The sequence below is a fragment of the Squalius cephalus genome, assembly GCF_949319135.1.
Source record: "Squalius cephalus genome assembly, chromosome: 20".
NCBI lineage: Eukaryota > Metazoa > Chordata > Actinopteri > Cypriniformes > Leuciscidae > Squalius > Squalius cephalus.
Genome location: NC_137141.1, coordinates 29,747,238 through 29,765,004, shown reverse-complemented (window position 1 = coordinate 29,765,004; position 17,767 = coordinate 29,747,238). Strand labels below are relative to the sequence as shown.

General features: G+C 38.0%; 1 protein-coding gene across 1 annotated transcript; it reads right to left on the bottom strand.

Moving 5' to 3' along the window:
* Positions 1 to 598: 598 nt before the first annotated feature.
* On the bottom strand, positions 599 to 8,416 carry entpd5a (ectonucleoside triphosphate diphosphohydrolase 5a). The gene is made up of 13 exons (XM_079852457.1): positions 7,901 to 8,416; positions 7,035 to 7,114; positions 6,373 to 6,516; positions 5,832 to 5,907; positions 5,210 to 5,245; positions 5,029 to 5,117; positions 4,864 to 4,943; positions 4,697 to 4,758; positions 4,504 to 4,605; positions 3,613 to 3,756; positions 3,450 to 3,506; positions 2,095 to 2,210; positions 599 to 1,898 (listed from the first exon to the last, which is right to left on the bottom strand). The coding sequence occupies exons 1-13, from the start codon at positions 8,181 to 8,183 to the stop codon at positions 1,815 to 1,817; spliced, it is 1,353 nt and encodes a 450-aa protein (XP_079708583.1). The 5' UTR covers positions 8,184 to 8,416; the 3' UTR covers positions 599 to 1,814.
* Between the last annotated feature and the right edge of the window lie 9,351 nt (positions 8,417 to 17,767).

Genomic DNA, 17,767 nt, shown 5'->3' with positions numbered 1-17,767 from the left:
TGAATTTTATTAAACAAGGAGACCCATTCAACTCACTAGTAGTAGGTAAGCAACAATAATCGTCTATGAGATGATTCGTGTTTAGTTTCTGATACACACGAACATCAAGTTTTTATTTTCATTACATTCATTATCATTATACACTGAGAGAATAATAAAGAGAAATATCAGTAGTTCAAGAATACCTCAAGTTGAATTTATATAAGTTACTTGATGATCCAAAAGATCAAGTTTGTTGGTTAAATGTATTCAACAAAAGAGTTTTATTCATGTTTTATTCATACATGTACAATATACACAACACTGATTTGGAAAGCATATTTATAGCATTTGCTGTAGAGAATACCACTTATAATGGTGAAGCATACATGATAATCTCATGTCATATGTTGAACTATGACACACAATTGGTAAAAAAAAAAAAAAAAAAGTAAATTACTGATATATACAGTCGTAGAAAACCGACATATAAAGGTATACTGAAGCTGATGGATTAAGAAATGCAACAACGCCACACAGCATATTCAGCAAGTATCCATGTAATAAATATTTGTACAATAATTCACAAAACGCACTTAACATGATACTGCCAAGTGAGCAAAGACTTACTTTCTGACACTGGTCCTAAATCTGTCAGCAGTATGCACCTGTCACGTTTAACAAAATCTGACCTAATTTTGCCCAATTACAACTGAGCATCTGTGCATACACACAGCAGCAACTTTTTAACATTGTTCCACATTATGACCCCTTAAAACTACCTAAAACCATCCACACTAACTAACCCAAGTTTAAAGACATAAAAGAGGTTGAAGGTTCTCTAAACGGTTTGCATGTTGTAAAAATAACTGTTTAAATACAGTAATGAATAATATCTACTTTAATAACCTCTGACCTGTAGTCATTTGAGTTATATTTTAGTAGACCATTTATACTAGGACTTAGCCATGTAAGCATTTGTATGCCTTTTGAATTTGATGATGGCTGCAGTGCAAGTGTATTAAACTGCATGCCATTCAGTGTTAAAAACCATGGTTGGTTAGACCTTGGTTAAAAAAAAGCACCTATAGAATTTCACCAAAAGTGATATCTATCTGAAAAGCTTCCACCTCAACTCTACAACTCAGCTATGGAAACCTCTTTACCATTCAAACAGATACGTGTAAATACATGCATTATTCATTAATATGTAAAACAGCATTCATGTGCCCATGTAAAGTGACTATATTTGATTTGTTCTGATCCGCACCTGTCCAATCATCCCCAGTTTAAGTTTAGATCCCAAACTAAAACATTGACCGATGGCTGTAACTCCTACAGCTACGTTAAAGTGTTACGTGCCACTACATGGAAATCTCAATATAATTCACCATAACCTAAAACAGCACTACACTACTGTGCAAGCACTACTAATAACAGATAACTGTAGAAGAAGCTACAGAAGCTACACTACTCAACGCAATAGTTTTACATGCATCACACTGCACAATACCCTGCACAAACAGCATGAATCAAGAGCTTTGAATTGGTCTAAGACGACAGCTGAAAAAAAATGTAAACATACAGTAGAAATAGCAGACTGGCCTGGCCATCTTTACAAAAATATAGTGATTTCTTTGTGAACAGTTCTTTGGGTGTTTAGTTGGTGAGGAAGGAGAGTGTTGAGATACAGGGCTGCAGTGCAGGACAGATCTGAAACCCACTTAAGAGTTTTAGGGGAGGAGGAAGGGGGGAGACTTCTTGACCAGGTGAGATTTTGACCCTGCTTGCCCCCTGTGCTCCCCTTCATGCTGGGATCCACAAGACTGCAGGATTTAATGAATGTTGAGATTGTGGAAATGATCAAAGATGGCGCCGAGTGCCCAGCTTGTCTCCACGTTATTCACTTTTTTGGTAAGCTGTGAAGAAAAAGAAGATAATTAATCTATGACTAAAATTGTGCCGCCAAGGAATGCTCTTGGCACTTTAATTAAGCACTATCAAAAATGTACAGAAAACAGGTTTGAGATCTCCTGCATAGTGTATTTCCTGTAAATTTGTTCAAGCTTCACAGGAGTTTCCCATTTTTAAATTGTTTTAATATTTCAGCCTCACCTGCAGAACAGTGCTATCCTTGAAGCCGAATCCCTCTTTCAGTAGGCATGTGATGTAGGTCATGTCCATGCACAAAAAGGGGCTGATTGGGCGGTATTTAGTCATCTTGTTGCACACTTGATTAAGAAAAAGAAAAGAACTATAATTAGCTGTGCTTGCTATGGGAAACTGCAACGATTGCTCATACAGTTAAGGATTTTAAGAAAAAACGCTTAAGCCTTGGTATTAAACCTTGACGCATTTATCCTCCCACACGGTTTGTATGAGTTATTCCTCAAATTGGGTGGCTTATTGAGTAAAAGGTACTACCCAGTACCCAGAACACCCTAGTACTAAGAACTACTTTGAAAACCTTTGCAACCACATGACAATGAGTTTTGCACAGACAATGTAAACATTTTGTAACTCTGTGAGTGTAGAATTGGGCAATAAAAATACATAAAGACAGGATTAAAAGACTAAAAGACTCCCACATGAGATAAGCATAGTGTATACACTATCTAGTGAGGACAGACTGTTGATTGTCAGGCTACTGTGTGTCAGAGTCTGGGGAAAATTACGTAAGACATTGAGGCACCAGCACTGTGTTTGCTACAACCGTCTAGCACATCTTTGTGAAACAGGTCTTCCCAATGTTTTGTTTTTCCTCCAGCTGACAAGGTGACTTGTGAAAGTTTGGGAAGAGGGGAAGAACCGGAGAAAAGTACAAAAGAATAACTTTATACACGTGTGCTGATCGTGCTCCAAACCATGAGACATGCCAAGCAAGTGTTCCCACACAGAGTGAGACATTAAGTCCTGCCTGCCTCCAGTTAGATATTGGGCATTAGGTGTTGTCTCACGGTCAAGGAGGAGGGAGTACCCACAGGGCTGCTGCCATTGGGATAACCAACGTGCCAAATGTGGTTCATCGGGACCATGCGACAGTGTCAGTGTACAAATAAATGCCTTACATAAGGCGCCAACTCATTCCCCCTAGTGATAAATCTTCTCTGTGGACATTTACTGTTTGACACAATCTACCACGTGAGCCATATTCTATGAATCAGTTTCAGGCCTCAAACTGACGTATGCGTCACATTCTGTACAAGAACTCATAACATAATCTTCTACGCAAAGGGCATGGAAAAGCTGAGATAGCGGGTTGGAGAGTTACAAAAGAAGGTAGAAGTATTTGTGTGGGAGAGGCGCAACCTATGTTTATGTGGTGGCAGAGCTATCATTTTGTGAAGCCAGTGTGATTGTCGAGAACCTCAAATGCAAATAAGCACCAAGGGTTTATGTTTGTGCAATGTGTGCGGCAGGACTTTGACCCGAGTGTTCATTGGAGATTGGGAGAATGTCCAAGGTCTTACCTTCTTTGGCTTTTTTTTTGAAATCCCTGACTTCCACAGTACCACCACGAGATCCGTCTAAAGGATTGAGACAATACATGTTTGTTCAGCATAATTTTTAAAGATGATGCACGTGTAGACATTCCGTAACATTGACCCTTATCCCTAATGCAATCCTACTCACCAATGAGACCGGTATCCACAGCTCTGTCATAGTAATGGGAAAAGGCATAGAAGACGCTGCTTCCCTTGACCTCAAAGGGCTGGTGCACAATTCCTTTCACCACTCGCGTCACCTCTTGGTAGCACAACTTGTACCCTGCATAACCTGGAAATAAAGGACCAAATGTTTTTATACTCCTGTTATTGAGATCTCGTAAATTGCAGTTGCAGGTTTACCTCACTGCCTTTTATCGTAAACCTAACTTTGTCCTTTCTCTCAAATTCTCCAGGGAAAGATTTCCTCACAGGAAGCTCCAAATAGGCAGCTTTCATATGACCTGGAGCTAACTGGTTGGTCATTTCTACCAGTTGGAAACCATATGGACTGCTTAACAAGACCCATCATAACTGGTAAATCTGCACTACAACATTGCTGAAGGGAGAAAGGGGCAGGCTAAATGTCAAGCCCGTAACTGAACTAGTTTAATTTTTATATTCCTATGACAGTGTTGAATCAAGAGTGTTGAGTGAACTATTTTCTCTCTGCTTAGATACAATGTTAATTTTAGTATTTCTGTGGAGCCAGAAATTATAGTAAATATATAGAAAAAAACCCAGAGAAGTTAACTAGGGTAAAATCAAATTGATTTTAAATTCTGTTATATTCTGACTCATAAATGGAAGCTTGAATTCAATGTGAGTGTGACATTTTTGTGTAACAGGATATAGAAAATAAAAAAAGGACTAGATATGTATTGTAAGACTTTATCTATTGAAAATGTATTGAATTGTGAAAAGCAGTGTTCAACTTTGGAGTATGACAATGAATTGACCACAATAATACTTGTAGTATGCAAAAAAAGTACATTGATTCATTTTAACTTTATTCAATTCTTAATCTGAGGTCACTCACCATCTGGGGTTCCACTGACTTTGTAGGTGTTGTCACCAAAGCTCCAGTCTTCTCTGAATTTTTTTGGCAAACAAGAACTTCTGAAAACTTTCCAGTCAAGTCCTGAGGGTTGAACATTGTGAGAAAATATATGAATTATCAATTATAAAACATAAAGTAAACAAACAAACAAAAAAAAAACATTAATATTTACCATCAGCACCAAGAGCACCAAGAGTTGCCAGTCTGCCAGCCATTAATCCATTTCCAAGGTAACTGCAAATGGGAAAAGAGTAAAAATGATGATGGCAAATTGTTGCATATTGTTTGTCTTTGTCTGAAAAGGGACAAAATAACTATTGTTTCATTGAGTTATCTGACCTGTGAGTATACAGCTCATAAGTCTTGTTGAACATATTGATTTTGGCAATGTAGTCTGGAGGAGCAGACAGCACAGTTTTCTGTGAAAGAAAATAGTGTCAATGTAAGGCAGTGTAATACTGAAACATATTAGCCAGTATGCCAACTTTTGTCTTATCTTTATACCTTTAATTTAGGAAGGAACGTAATCTGAGTTGAACCTCCACCCAAATCCAGGATCCCAACAGTTCTCTTTGTTTTAGCATACAAATGACCTGCAATACAAAAGTATAATAAACTTGTGTAAAATTAACTTTAATATCAGTCATCCAAATCCATGAAAAACATATTTTTAGCAATACTTTACCTGTGAGGAAGTTTACTGTAACCCATGCCAATACCCCTGTAAAATAGAGAATCCATGTTACTGAGATGCATAATTTGAATACTAAAAATCAAGTTTTAACTCTAAATAATATGGTAAACACCAGTCACCAGTCAGACATTATTTAACATTTGAAACAGTTTGATATCTGACACCTGCAAGTGTTTTTTTTATAGACATATTCGGTAAATACAGTACTGCATGTTTATTATTAAGGTTTTTGTTACTAATGTCTTCATAGAAAGTATACATCTTATGTTGGGGCCATCAAAGAACAGCCCAGGTAATTAAACATGTCTGAGATGTGAAATTAGTCACACCTCATAAAACCACCGGACAAGTATGCGAATGTCTGGGTTTGCGTGAAACGAATGTCAACTTAAATTAAAAAATGTGGAGGATTATTTTATATTGCGCGTGGGAGGCTTCCAGACAAGGTTTAATCCAGACAGCTATATTAAATACTCAGGTCGCTATCACAATAACAGACACAGGAAAGCTGGGGTAAAAGGGATGTTTCAAAGTCTGTGCATTGCATCATGGGTTTAATTTACATTTGTGCTTCATTATCTTGGATATGTTAAAGAGAGAAAAGTTATAGTACCTTCATTAGTGCCATTCATTATGGTGATACTGTTGTTTGGCACAAAGAAAGGAGAGTCGTCAAAAACTTCTTTGACCTAAGGACACAAACCAGAACTTACATGTATTTACCATAGTGTACAATTACAACTCTACAATGTAATGAAATCTAAGAGTTCATGACTCATGTGTTCCTCTGTAGTGTACACCATAAAAAAAAAAACATTTGGTTGTTACAACATAAATATTCAAGCCGGCTCTTTTTATCTGGAGTCAACGGGAAGTGCACTGAATCAATCTTGGGCAAAATTGTCTGAAACTGGGCAAGCTAGAAACCACAAGTGCGGCTGGTGTGGTGGCATTGAATACGATAATTCAAAAGGCATTTGGGTTCCTTTAACTCCAGACAGCCTCAGAACAGCTGCTTTTGCACAGTATTGGTTTCTCTTCTCTCTTACGTTTCCTGTCTTTCTTTCTCTCTCTGTCTTGCACACAACGTGGTTTGCATCCCTTTGGGATGGTTGGTCTCTACCAAATTGTCTGAGAAAGAGAGGAAGCCTTACCTCATCCAACAGGGCTTTGGCTTTTTCTTGAGGCAGCAGGCGCAAGCCAGCAGTGGCTTTCAGAACCACAGGTGTTTGTATCCATTCCTCTTTGGGAATCGTCTTCTTTGCCACCTTCAGCAGTTGCCTAAGGGTTTCTCCCCCCTAGCAAATGGAAAATATGTACGTATTATTGCAAATAAACCACAGTTCCTCAAAGAGAACTCAAAGGAACCATCCTAGCCCTGTCCTGTAACATAATATGATCTATAAACAGTTGAACTGGCATCTTGTTTGTCTACCAGCAACAAGGTCTTTCAATGGAGAGCAGAATAATTAACCATTTCAATGTCCTTGGCTCATAGTTGAGCATGGGGAGAAAAACCCATCAGTAGAATACTGGCATAAAGCAGTTTTTTTTATTATAACATCTGCAAAAAGTACATCTGCAAAAAGAGAAATTACTGTGTGGTCACAAACTAAAGTAAAGAATCATTGCACAGTCTATAATTCCATAGTGCTGAGTTATCTTCAGTGGAAATATATAAATAATTATTATTTTTTAAATTATATATATATGCTTTCTCCATCTGCACTGCACAGACAAGACTGGAAAAAGTCAAAGACATTAGAATGTAATAGAAATAACGTTCCCTGATGTTATAAGAAAGTTAGTGACTTACCACTTCAGGCATATCTGCATACGCTGACAATCCAGGCTTCACGGCATGGTACATCTCATTGTCAAGCACTGGAAGCATCGCTGTGGGACACAGAGACAGACAGAAATGTCAGAGGGGACAATTGAAGACGTATGCTATTAGAAGGTGCACATTAGCGATGGACTGTGGGCAACTTGACTCCATCTCTTAAAAGGTTATTGTGCATGAGCAGAGACATTTGGTTATTGTATGTTTACCACAAATGGCGACCACCAAGATTTTTCCAGACAGGCAAATTAAGAGTTTCTCAAGGCTCAGAGTTTACCTCATCAGGAGTGATGCCATGTCTCCATTTGATGGGTATTTTAGGGAACCGATTACTGCATTATCAGCTCAAACCCATAATCTTTAACATATTGCTCAGGGTTGCAATTTATTAAATGAAACTGCAGCTGCTTATTACCCATCGTTCTCCATCCCTCTTTCCTCTTCCCACCCCTGTGTTTCTGTTTGCCTTCACACCATGCAGTGAATGAACCACGGCAAACACAGACACAGTAAGCAGACGTGCTATGAGCCCCAGGCTCCTGAGAGGGATGCAGTAAGAAAGAAATCAAGAGAGAGAGAGAGAGAGAGAGAGAGAGAGAGAAATGAAGAGGGCAGCCGTTCACAGAGTGTGCAAGGCGGGACTCTTCAAGATCATTCTGAGTTCATGGTCTAAGCTACACCGAAGCATGGATGTGAGTCAAGACAATCAGAGCAACACATCTGGAGAGGAAAATATTGAAACTCTAGCTACAAGAGGAGCAAGTAGGTAACCTGGGGATCTGCAGAGCTCATTTAGTGCGTAAAAAGGGGATATGGCGAAAGGACATGGAGAGACTTACCTGGGTCTTTTTGAATGAACCTGTAAATGTGGATACGGGTGCCGGTGCTGCCAGCATCAAACATGATCCCATAAAAGGTGCGACTGAAGTTGACCGGACGAGGGGCCATTGCTTCCTTCACCACAGGTACCTCTGGAGGAAGCTGATTGTCCATGTTGGTATGGTAATTGAACGCACGATAGCGGTTGTGCATATGGTGGTTGGAATATGTTGCCTCTGCCAGAAAGTACCCGGCAAAAAGCCACATGGACACCACCGTCAAGAGCAACATCTGCTGAGACATGGTTTCTTTCTCCCACGCCGACACTACAAACAGCTGAAGGCTTGACTGGCGGTTTGTCGAAAAGTGACTCAAGAGTTTTTATGGAGGAGGATGTGTTTGCTGTTTTTGCCCGGTCTTGTTGAAAGTCTTGAAGGGTGTGCAGATGCAGCGAAAGTCTACAGAAAAGATGAAGAAGGGAAGAAAGAGAAGATGGAGAGAGCCCAGAAAGAGAGGGTGAACACAGAGACACACTCGGGACTGGTCGGTCATCTGTTTACAGTATATAAAGACATAAGTTCTTGGCAGGGGGCCATGCCAAACAACGGCATCCACCAATCCTGAGCCTCTTCATAGCAAGCCCTCTGAAATCCATCCTCCACCATCCCCTCCCCTTACTTATAAAAAATGGACATGGAATACCTGCTAAAGTGTGTTGTTTCTTTCTCGTCAATTACGTGCAAGGCGTTCAAATTGGCAATACCCTCCCCCATCATCTGAAGTGGCTTAGATGCTGCTAAAATGTCTCCAGAAGAACAAAAGAGAGTATATATTAAGACTTCAAACCAGTTGGATTGCTAGGAGTAAATGCATTGGTTTAAAAATACATTTTATGGGTGTACTTAATTAAAACTTACAGCTTTACTTTCTACTTACGGCCAGTCTTGTTACTTCACCACTTTTTCTTTCTCCTAACAAGCATTAAAACCTACTCATGCAAGCTTCCAATTGCTGCAAGCCAGTTTCCTTTCCAAGAATAGTAGTTATATCATGAACTGGCTTCTAAAGAATCTTAAACCACCGTTTAACTGGGATCTTGAGATTCTTTGTTACATGTAGTTAATTTGAGTTATTTGTCTCGTAATTTCTAAAATAGGGCTTTTCCCTCCGTTGCTCGCTTTAAAAGAGGTGTAAAGAGATGTAGACATTATCTAATTTATTGAAGGAGTTTGTGGCAAGGATATAAAATGGCATTATTATCATTAAACTTCAGAGCTCAAGCATAGGGTAGACAAATGATTCTTGTGTTGTTTTCACATCAGTTGCCAGGTATTTTGGCACGGCAGATGGTAAACTTCAGTGTCTGTGTACTTTCAGTGCCCACAGAGTAGTGGAAGATCCTGTACTCAGGACACGTAGGGTCACATTTTAGACACAAAACACTTTACAGTTTCAGAGGTAAATGACTAAATTGGCTAAATTATTTTCTTTTCAATTTACTTTCAAAGACTTGTAGCTAGGCAAGAAGATATTTTAGGATTATACAGAGAGAAAGCGTATGAGTGATTGCATTTTCTTTGGTGGAAGTTTTGCAAAGCTTCTTTATTTCTTCTTTATTGGTTTTGACAGAAAAAAAAGCATGTAGGGATCAAATCCTGTGTGCAGGAGCAGACACCATTGAAAACCTCAAATGAACTGAACAGAAGGGTTATAGAGGGCTTTTCTCGACTCTGTGAACCTTGGTCTCACATCGAGGAGGGTTGCTTTAATGAATTGTTGTGCAATCCTAAAAAATTCAGGCCCGATGGAAGGGTTGCATTACGATGACATGTCTTTTTCTCTTTCACTTGCAACTAATGAAAGTGGTTCACCGCACGTCGAGTTAAGAATGGCTTTCATTGCCACTGCCGGTGAGACCCAGCTGAGGGACAGGGAAAAGGAGAAATAAGGGGCGGTGGAGCCAGGTCTGCGATTTTAGTGCCTCGAGGGTACATGAGAAGCACAGAGAGGGCAGAGGGAAGGAGGGAGGGGACCTGGGTGGAGTTTGGCAGTGGCTGCGCTCCCATCATGCCATTCCAGTCCCCGGACAGTCGGCTGAGCAAAGCAACAGTTCCAACGTTGTAATTTGGAACTAAAAATATTACACTTTCTTTCCTCTTTTTCTTCTTTTTTCAAATTGCGGTACCCCAGTATGGTCTTTTCTCCCGTGCCAAGCATGCATGTGCAGGCCCTCATATTGACTTCTGACAAGTTTCAACCATTTTAACACTTTGAACCGTGCCATAGCAACACTATAGTGCATCTATGAACTAATTTAATAGGTGGCTGGCTTGCAAGTGTCATAAAAATGATTCACTCTCCTGCAAAAGATCATTATATGCAGGCTGTGATGCTTCATGAGGATTTCTGTCCTTCAGGCTGGACAGGTCTATATGGCACCACTCCACAATATGGTGACTGTTACATCTGCTGTTAAGAGCACCCTCAGCTGTTGTTTTTTTGGTCTCTAAATAAGCACTTATGTTCACACATATCTGAGACAATTACTGACAAGGCAGTCTGTACATGCATGGAATTATGACAATACATCATAAACTGTGTTTATGGCATAAAGCAAGGCAATTACAGTACAATGTTTGACTGATGCAATAAAAAATAAGCCATGATGAGCGCCAAAGCCAGACACAATCCAAACCATTTGTGCAGTGTTGACTGAAACATGTTTTGCCACAACGAAACAATAATAATTTAGAATAATTCGTTGCCAGCCCAGTAGAATGTGCAATGCATTCTTTAATCTAAATGATAATAGAGTAACAAAACAATAGGGTACTTTTATAGTGCATAAAACAAAAATATGACAACAAAATTGCGAGGTTTGATCATGCGCAAATGAACTGAATGTGTTATTCCTTATGCAATATGCATTGCTTTTTAAAGTAATAGTTCACCCAAAAATAGAAATGTCATCATTTACTTATCCTCATGTATTAATTCTTCTACAAAACGCAAAAGTAGATCATTTAATGAATGTTGGGTATTTCAATACAATGGCGGTACACTGTGACTCGCTTTTACACTAATTCACTTTCATTTTCCAATTTCAACAATCAGTTTTGATGATAGTCACGTTCACACAAGATCCAGTATAAAATGTACATGTAAATTAATTTTATTTGGCAATCAAAACACCCATCTTTCACTTAAAATTGTTTTAGATTTTTATTTACAATTGGCGATACCTTTTCAAAAGGTACACTTTTGTAACTAAAGGGTGCATATTGGTAACTTAAAGGTACATATTAGTGCCTAAAAGAAACAAAAGTTTATCTTTTGAAAAGGTACAACCCCAGTGAAAGCTTTTGTACCTTTTTTTCTGAGAGTGCAGGTGTCCGGCCCAAGAACTCGTAATGAAGAGACCAATTCTTGTAATGACAGATTTGATGATAATGACAGTTGTATATGGGGGGTGTGGGAGAGGGGTGTCTCTTCTTTCATCTCTGTCATAGCAATTAGCTTTATATTTAGTTGCCCAACAACATAGACGAACTTAAAGCCAAGAGCCGCCATAAGGTTATAGTAGCTACACCCTGACATTTTGACATATGTTCTTTAGCCTTTTTCTGCCTGTGGAATGTTTTATGGATACACTCCAGCTTCATCAAAAACGGAACAGAAATGACCGGCTGGGAAGCCGGCAAATAACTTGAGTACAAGGCATGCAATGTGAGGGTGGTGCTGCTGGATGGATTCAAAATGATTCTGTGCTATGTTTACATTGTTTTTTTTTTTAGAAGCGTGGCCCTTGAGAATCTGCTAAGTCAACTGCAATTTTGTTTAAGTTTTGTGGCTAATCCAAATCTTATGCAATACTGGCTTTTATCTTAAATTTGTTTGGTGGCTCAACGGCATGTCAATCACTGGCTGAAGTTGCTCTCCTCTAGAAGAACTGGAAGTGAACCCCTTTTGCTTACATAACCTTATGCAGCCTCGGTTACCGCTCAATTCTTTGGTTTCTGAAGGCTACACCCTAGTGTTGCAAACAACAGAGTGCCGACCATTCCGTGACCCCCTTTTTTATACACAAGTCCCCACAGACTGAACAGTTTTTCAAATGAAATCATAGGGTGATGGCAACCGATCTCTTTTGATCACAGCCATGAATATCAAAATAAGATTCTATCTAAAGACTAAGCAGCACTGTCAGCAAAGAAATAAATCAGTAAACTACAACAAAATATAATTGGTTCTTATACACATTGTATGATTTTGGGCTGTCCCAGATGAAAAATGACCAATCGTGGTGATTTCTGTGGTCGTGGCTCCTAAACGTCGTACAGTGAGAGAGGTTCAAAGACTGCTGTTGTTGCGGTCTTGCGACCAAAGATAGCCTGCGATCATTTTCTGACAGTGTCAGAAGTTTAGCATGATCATCTCACAGTGTGTTTGCTGCTATGACATACGTCTACTGACTAGCCAATAAAAATGCAACATGAAATGGCGTATTGATCAAAGCAACGGGTGTTAAAACTTAAAACTACTTACCTCAAGCTCCATTTACAAAATAGGCATGCCAAGTTGGCTTCTTTTCCTTAGAAATAGCCATGTCCATATTCTGCTTTCGCTTACTTCTCTTATTTTCTTCGCACATAAAACCTAAATTGCCAAAGTGTGATTTATCTTGCTCTATTTGTTTACCACTAGCGCATGGTGATGGTGTTTTATTCTTCTATATTAAAGGTATAGCGGAGGATTTTCCCGAATTTTAGAAAAGAACCGCCCTCTCCACTTTTTAAAAAATGCTCATGCGCAACACTCTACCTGCTCCCGAGAGGGAACGCCTATTAAAACGTGTGCACGAGAGAGCATGCACGAGCTAATCATAGCTTACATTAATTTTTACTAGCAGTGATTTTAAATGGATTTCTCCAAATAGCATGCCAAACTTTACCTGTCAAATTGAAACTTCGTGACTGAGGCATCAGTGGGAAGCCCAACCTGTGTTTTGAGCGCACGCAATCGTGTGAATCGTGTGCACGAGCACGTACAACGGCCTTACGTAAACATATCACCAGAATGATTGACACTTAGGAGGACCAATAGTTTTGATGATCCACCCAGAAAAAGAAAATCCTCCGCTATACCTTTAACTTGCGTCATGGCCTATTATTAGGTGTCAACATCGTACAGTCTGTCTACATACATGTCATACCATGTCAAGTTTATTAGATCTATGTCGTACAGTGTGATTTGTATTGATCTTATAGTATTGCCGAAATCGCAAAGTCTGTAGCAGGCATAAAACTGCTTGTCAAGTTACAAAACTCACCATTATACATGAACGCTAATGACCTTCTTTAATACATTTTAGCAGCTTCCCCAAAACTGTGTCTGAATATGTTATGATACACATATTTTCACGTGGAACTTGCATGTTTTTCCCCATAGATAAAGTGCGTAATAATGCCTGTTTATTTTTTCCACTTGTACATGAAACTCAAGAGATGTTGCATTTGTCATAGTAAAAACTCAAAACACATCTAAAAAATAATGAGACCAAAGATTCTTCAATACCCACATGTCCTTAATTACAAAAATGCTAGTCTTCATGTCACATGCATGAAACAGGTATATGGAGTTTTTATTGTGATGCATGTACATGTGACATCCTGTCACCGGAGAATGTTTACTGTTCAATTTTCTTTATATTTATTTGTTTCAGCATTAATGTTCAGTGACAATGTTTGCCAACATTGAATTACATTATGAACATGAATTTTAAAATGTTCATTTTTAGTTTTTTAGTTTTTGTGTCCCTCACGTGTCCAATGAGCTGGTGGTGGCAACTGGCAAATTACAAAAGAAAACTCACAAAGAAACTTGAACCCTAAAGTTATTATTATGCTGAGGCAAGCGTTTTATGAACCCAGTATTTCAATCATGAAATGCATTGCAAATGCTCATTGAAGTGTAACATCACACCACACGTTTTAAAGTTTGAAAATGAGCTGTTTTGGTCAACAGCTGTTTTCCATTTACCATCCCTTACTTCATACTGGTAAAAATGGGTCCCAATAAGTGTTCAGCAGAGAGAAAACAAGAAGCTTGGTCTGGACAACCTTAAAACACCCCTTTTTAGACACTCATGGAAATTTCATATTTGCCAATTTAGCAAAATCCTGGTAAATGTATTGTTGTGGTGGGCTCAGATGTCATTTCCAGGCCCACTTCCTTTGGCATTCACGTTATGTGATAAAACATTTGAGAGAGGGCTTAGATAATGGAAACAAAACGATAGAACGTGAGTGTCTGCTTTTTTTTAACAAGTGAAGTGGTCTGACATGTGACTAAAAACAGGGTGAAATTCAGTCAGCCAAACTGTTATTTCATCAAGGATTTTCCAGCTGTGTCTCTTGTGACCCAGCCATTTTTGACAGCAATTAGAAAAGGCAAAGGAAGAGAGAAAGGCATGAAATTCAACCACAGAATAATTGACCTTTGATGTGGAGATTCATCTCCTAATTCAGTTTGACAGTACGGTCAAAACCTTAAGACAGTGGCAGCCATGATTAAATTTGTGTCAGTGTTTCAAACCAAAACACACACATAGAAGCACTCACAAAAAAAAGATTATTCAGCTATATAGTGTACAGACGGTTGACTGCTCTCGTCTTTAATAATGGGTATTCTGTCTGAATTATGTTTTTGAATTCAAATTTACTCAACAAATTTTATTTAGCTGGGACCTACAATTTGTTCCTGCTACGAAGAAAGAAACATTTCTTAAAATAATGACATTCATGAAATAACATCATATACCACAAATAATGTCATTTTGTTTTATTCTGTTACATTTATCAATCTGTTCATTTTATTGGATATATCAAATTATATTAATTTCTTTACAATATATAATAAAATATCTATTTGTAATATGTTTTAGATAATATTTAAATGTTACTGATGGCTTTCGATTATACTTTAATGTTTCTACATTTATTTGGAGATTCAATGTGAACATATGTATTACAATATAAAAAATATATTTGAAATTTTAATATTAGGGGCAATTAATCACAATTTTTCAAATTAAGACAAAATTTTATAAATTATCAACATTTATGGAAGGTTACTGAATTTTTTGCAAAAGTGTAAGAAATCGTTAACACTTTATTTTGATGGTCCACTTTATACATTCAACTAACAATAAGTAACTTTGCAACTACATGTCAACTAACTCCCATTAGAGTGTTAGTAGACTGTAAACTGTTGGTATAATTTGACATGTAGTTGCAAAGTTACTTATGAGGAATATCTGTTGGGGAGCATCAAAATAAAGTGTTAGCAGATATTACGCTGACAGTCTACTAATACTCAATTGAGAGTTAGTTGACATGGAGTTGCAAAGTTACTGATAGTTAGTAGATTGTCTAAAGTGGACCATCGAAATAAAGTGTTACCAAAAATTTTTTGGAAGGTTTCCAGTCCCTTTTTATACACTGTTTATGGAACAAAAAGGAATGTGAAAAATAAAACAAAAGCAGAATGAATTTGTGATAAAAGTGATGATCCAGTCAGATGATCCAGTCAGCGGAAACTTCATTTACTCCAGTAAAAGTTCTAAACTGAAATTTTAAGTGTTGTTCATTAAATGTGGTCAATAAAATATAAAGCACAGAATATAGGGTCTTTAATTATAGAATCGGTAGCTGGTATTTTGCTATTGGAGAACTATCTTTTCTCTGCCCAGAATCACAAGAAAAGGCCATAGGTTAGACTTTGTACTTATTCCAGTAACCCTTTAGGTTGTGGTACTGGCTTTGCAGAATTACATTCTGCTCTCAAACATTTTCTTTTAAACGTTTTGGTTCTGGAACAGGAAAGAGAACTCCATATTTGCTGTAATGACTAACTGTTAGATGACACTGCACTAACGTACACTGTCATTGAGCTTGAAGTTACATAAATAAAGACTACAGCAAAGTTATACTGTAAGTTCTGCATGGACAGAAAAGGCAATAAACCCTCAAGGTCTTTTCCATATTAGCAGTACACAAATAAATGTTTGTTCACACAGCAAAAGAATACGGTTGTCAGTCCTGTATTGAGTCCTTAAAGGGATAGTTCACCCTAAAATGAAAATTAAATAATAAATTCACCCTGATGTTGTTCTAATGCTCTATGCTCTTCTTTCTTTTATGGAAAACAAAAGGAGTTAAAAAAAAAAAGAAAAAAGAAAAGATGCGTAAGTATCACAGATTGATCCAATGAGACACTTGTCGTATATTACAAGTGTTCTGGGGGTATAAGATTTGAAATGAAATGTATTATTTAATGTAAAAATGCGTGTGCGTTAGTGTCTGTTTTAGCGCCACATGTTCATTGCTGCTAAAACAAGTGGACTCCGCAACTGCATAGCAGTAGTCTGTGAATTAGTCTCTGACGAAAAATTAAGCTTTAAACTAGGGCTGTTAAACGATTAATCGCGATTAATCGCATCCAAAATAAAAGTTTGTTTTTACATAATACATATGTGTGTGTACGGTGTATAATTATTTTCTATATATAAATACGCACACATGCATGTATATATTTAAGAAATATTTGCATGTATATACTGTGTATATATATTTATATTATATATAATTTATATTATATATAAATATTTTATATATAAATAACACATTTTCTTAAATATATATATGCATGTGTGTGTATTTATATATAGAAAATAATTATACTCCGTACACACACATAAATTATGTAAACACAAACTTTTATTTTGGATGCGATTAATCGTTTGACAGCCCTACTTTAAACACGTTAAAGGGATAGTTCACCCAAAAGTTAAAACTACCTCTTTGACACTTCAAAAAGTTCATAAAGAGATTGTGTAAAACTATCCATATGAACTGAGTTTTCAGAACAGAAGAGACTCGATCGCTTAATATGATGAATAGATTTAATTTAGGCTTTTATTCACACATAAACATTGATCAGTGAACATAAAGAGAAGTTCAACCGAACCTGCTTGACGCACGAGAACAAACCTCATTGGTTCTCGCAGAAGCTCAAACGTACTACGTAACACGAGAATGAACCTCATTGGTTCTTGCTGAGACTCACACTTGTAAGGAAATGCGGTTGTCAATCCCAAAACCTGATAGTGTGAACGTAGCCTTATGGCGCTTTTCCATTACCAGTACCAGCTCAACTCGACTCGACTCGTCTCGGCTCGGCTCGCTTTCCGCTCCGTTTTCCATTGCAGATAGTACCTCCACAATAGTACCTGGTCGTCATAGCGACGCCGCAGGAAACTGCCGTGACGTAATCTTCTACGCGAGACACACCCGCTACCTACACACACAGGACAATGGAGGAAATCGAGTGTATGCTGTTTTTGGATTTTTTTGTTTTTGTTTTTGCTGTTTTTTATTCAGGATACTCCGTCTGACGCGTGCAATGATGACGCAGTGAATAGTGACGATTCTCTCTGACCAATCAGCAGTCTGCCGTGTTTTCACGTCACATTTTAGTATCACCTCAGCTCGCTCAGAACCTCGCCGGAGGTGGTACGAAAAAAAGTACCTGGAAGCAGGTAAAGGTACAACTTATACACAGTGGAAAACCAAACAAAGGCGAGGCGAGGCGAGCTGGTACTGTGTAGTGGAAAAGCGCCATTAGTTTCTGGTAATGCTCAACAGCAGGAAAGGTCAAAGAACAACAAAAATAACAACCTTTGAAACATCCACTTTTTAGACACCCATAGAAACGTCATATAATCGTAGCATTATTTTAGCCCTTTCTACTCAGCCTTCATTTTATACGTGATAGAACACCTCTTCTTGAAAATAAACTTGTGGAGACAGTCTAGTGCAGCTCGAGTG

Bases quoted from the DNA above. Each gene is read 5' to 3' on its own strand.
- entpd5a (XM_079852457.1), bottom strand. From the start codon at position 8,183: ATGTCTCAGCAGATGTTGCTCTTGACGGTGGTGTCCATGTGGCTTTTT. The intron at 7,115-7,900 runs GTAAGTCTCTCC...TGTGTCCCACAG, and splicing joins GTTCATTCAAAAAGACCCAG to CGATGCTTCCAGTGCTTGAC. The intron at 4,944-5,028 runs GTATAAAGATAA...TTTCTTTCACAG, and splicing joins CGTTCCTTCCTAAATTAAAG to AAAACTGTGCTGTCTGCTCC.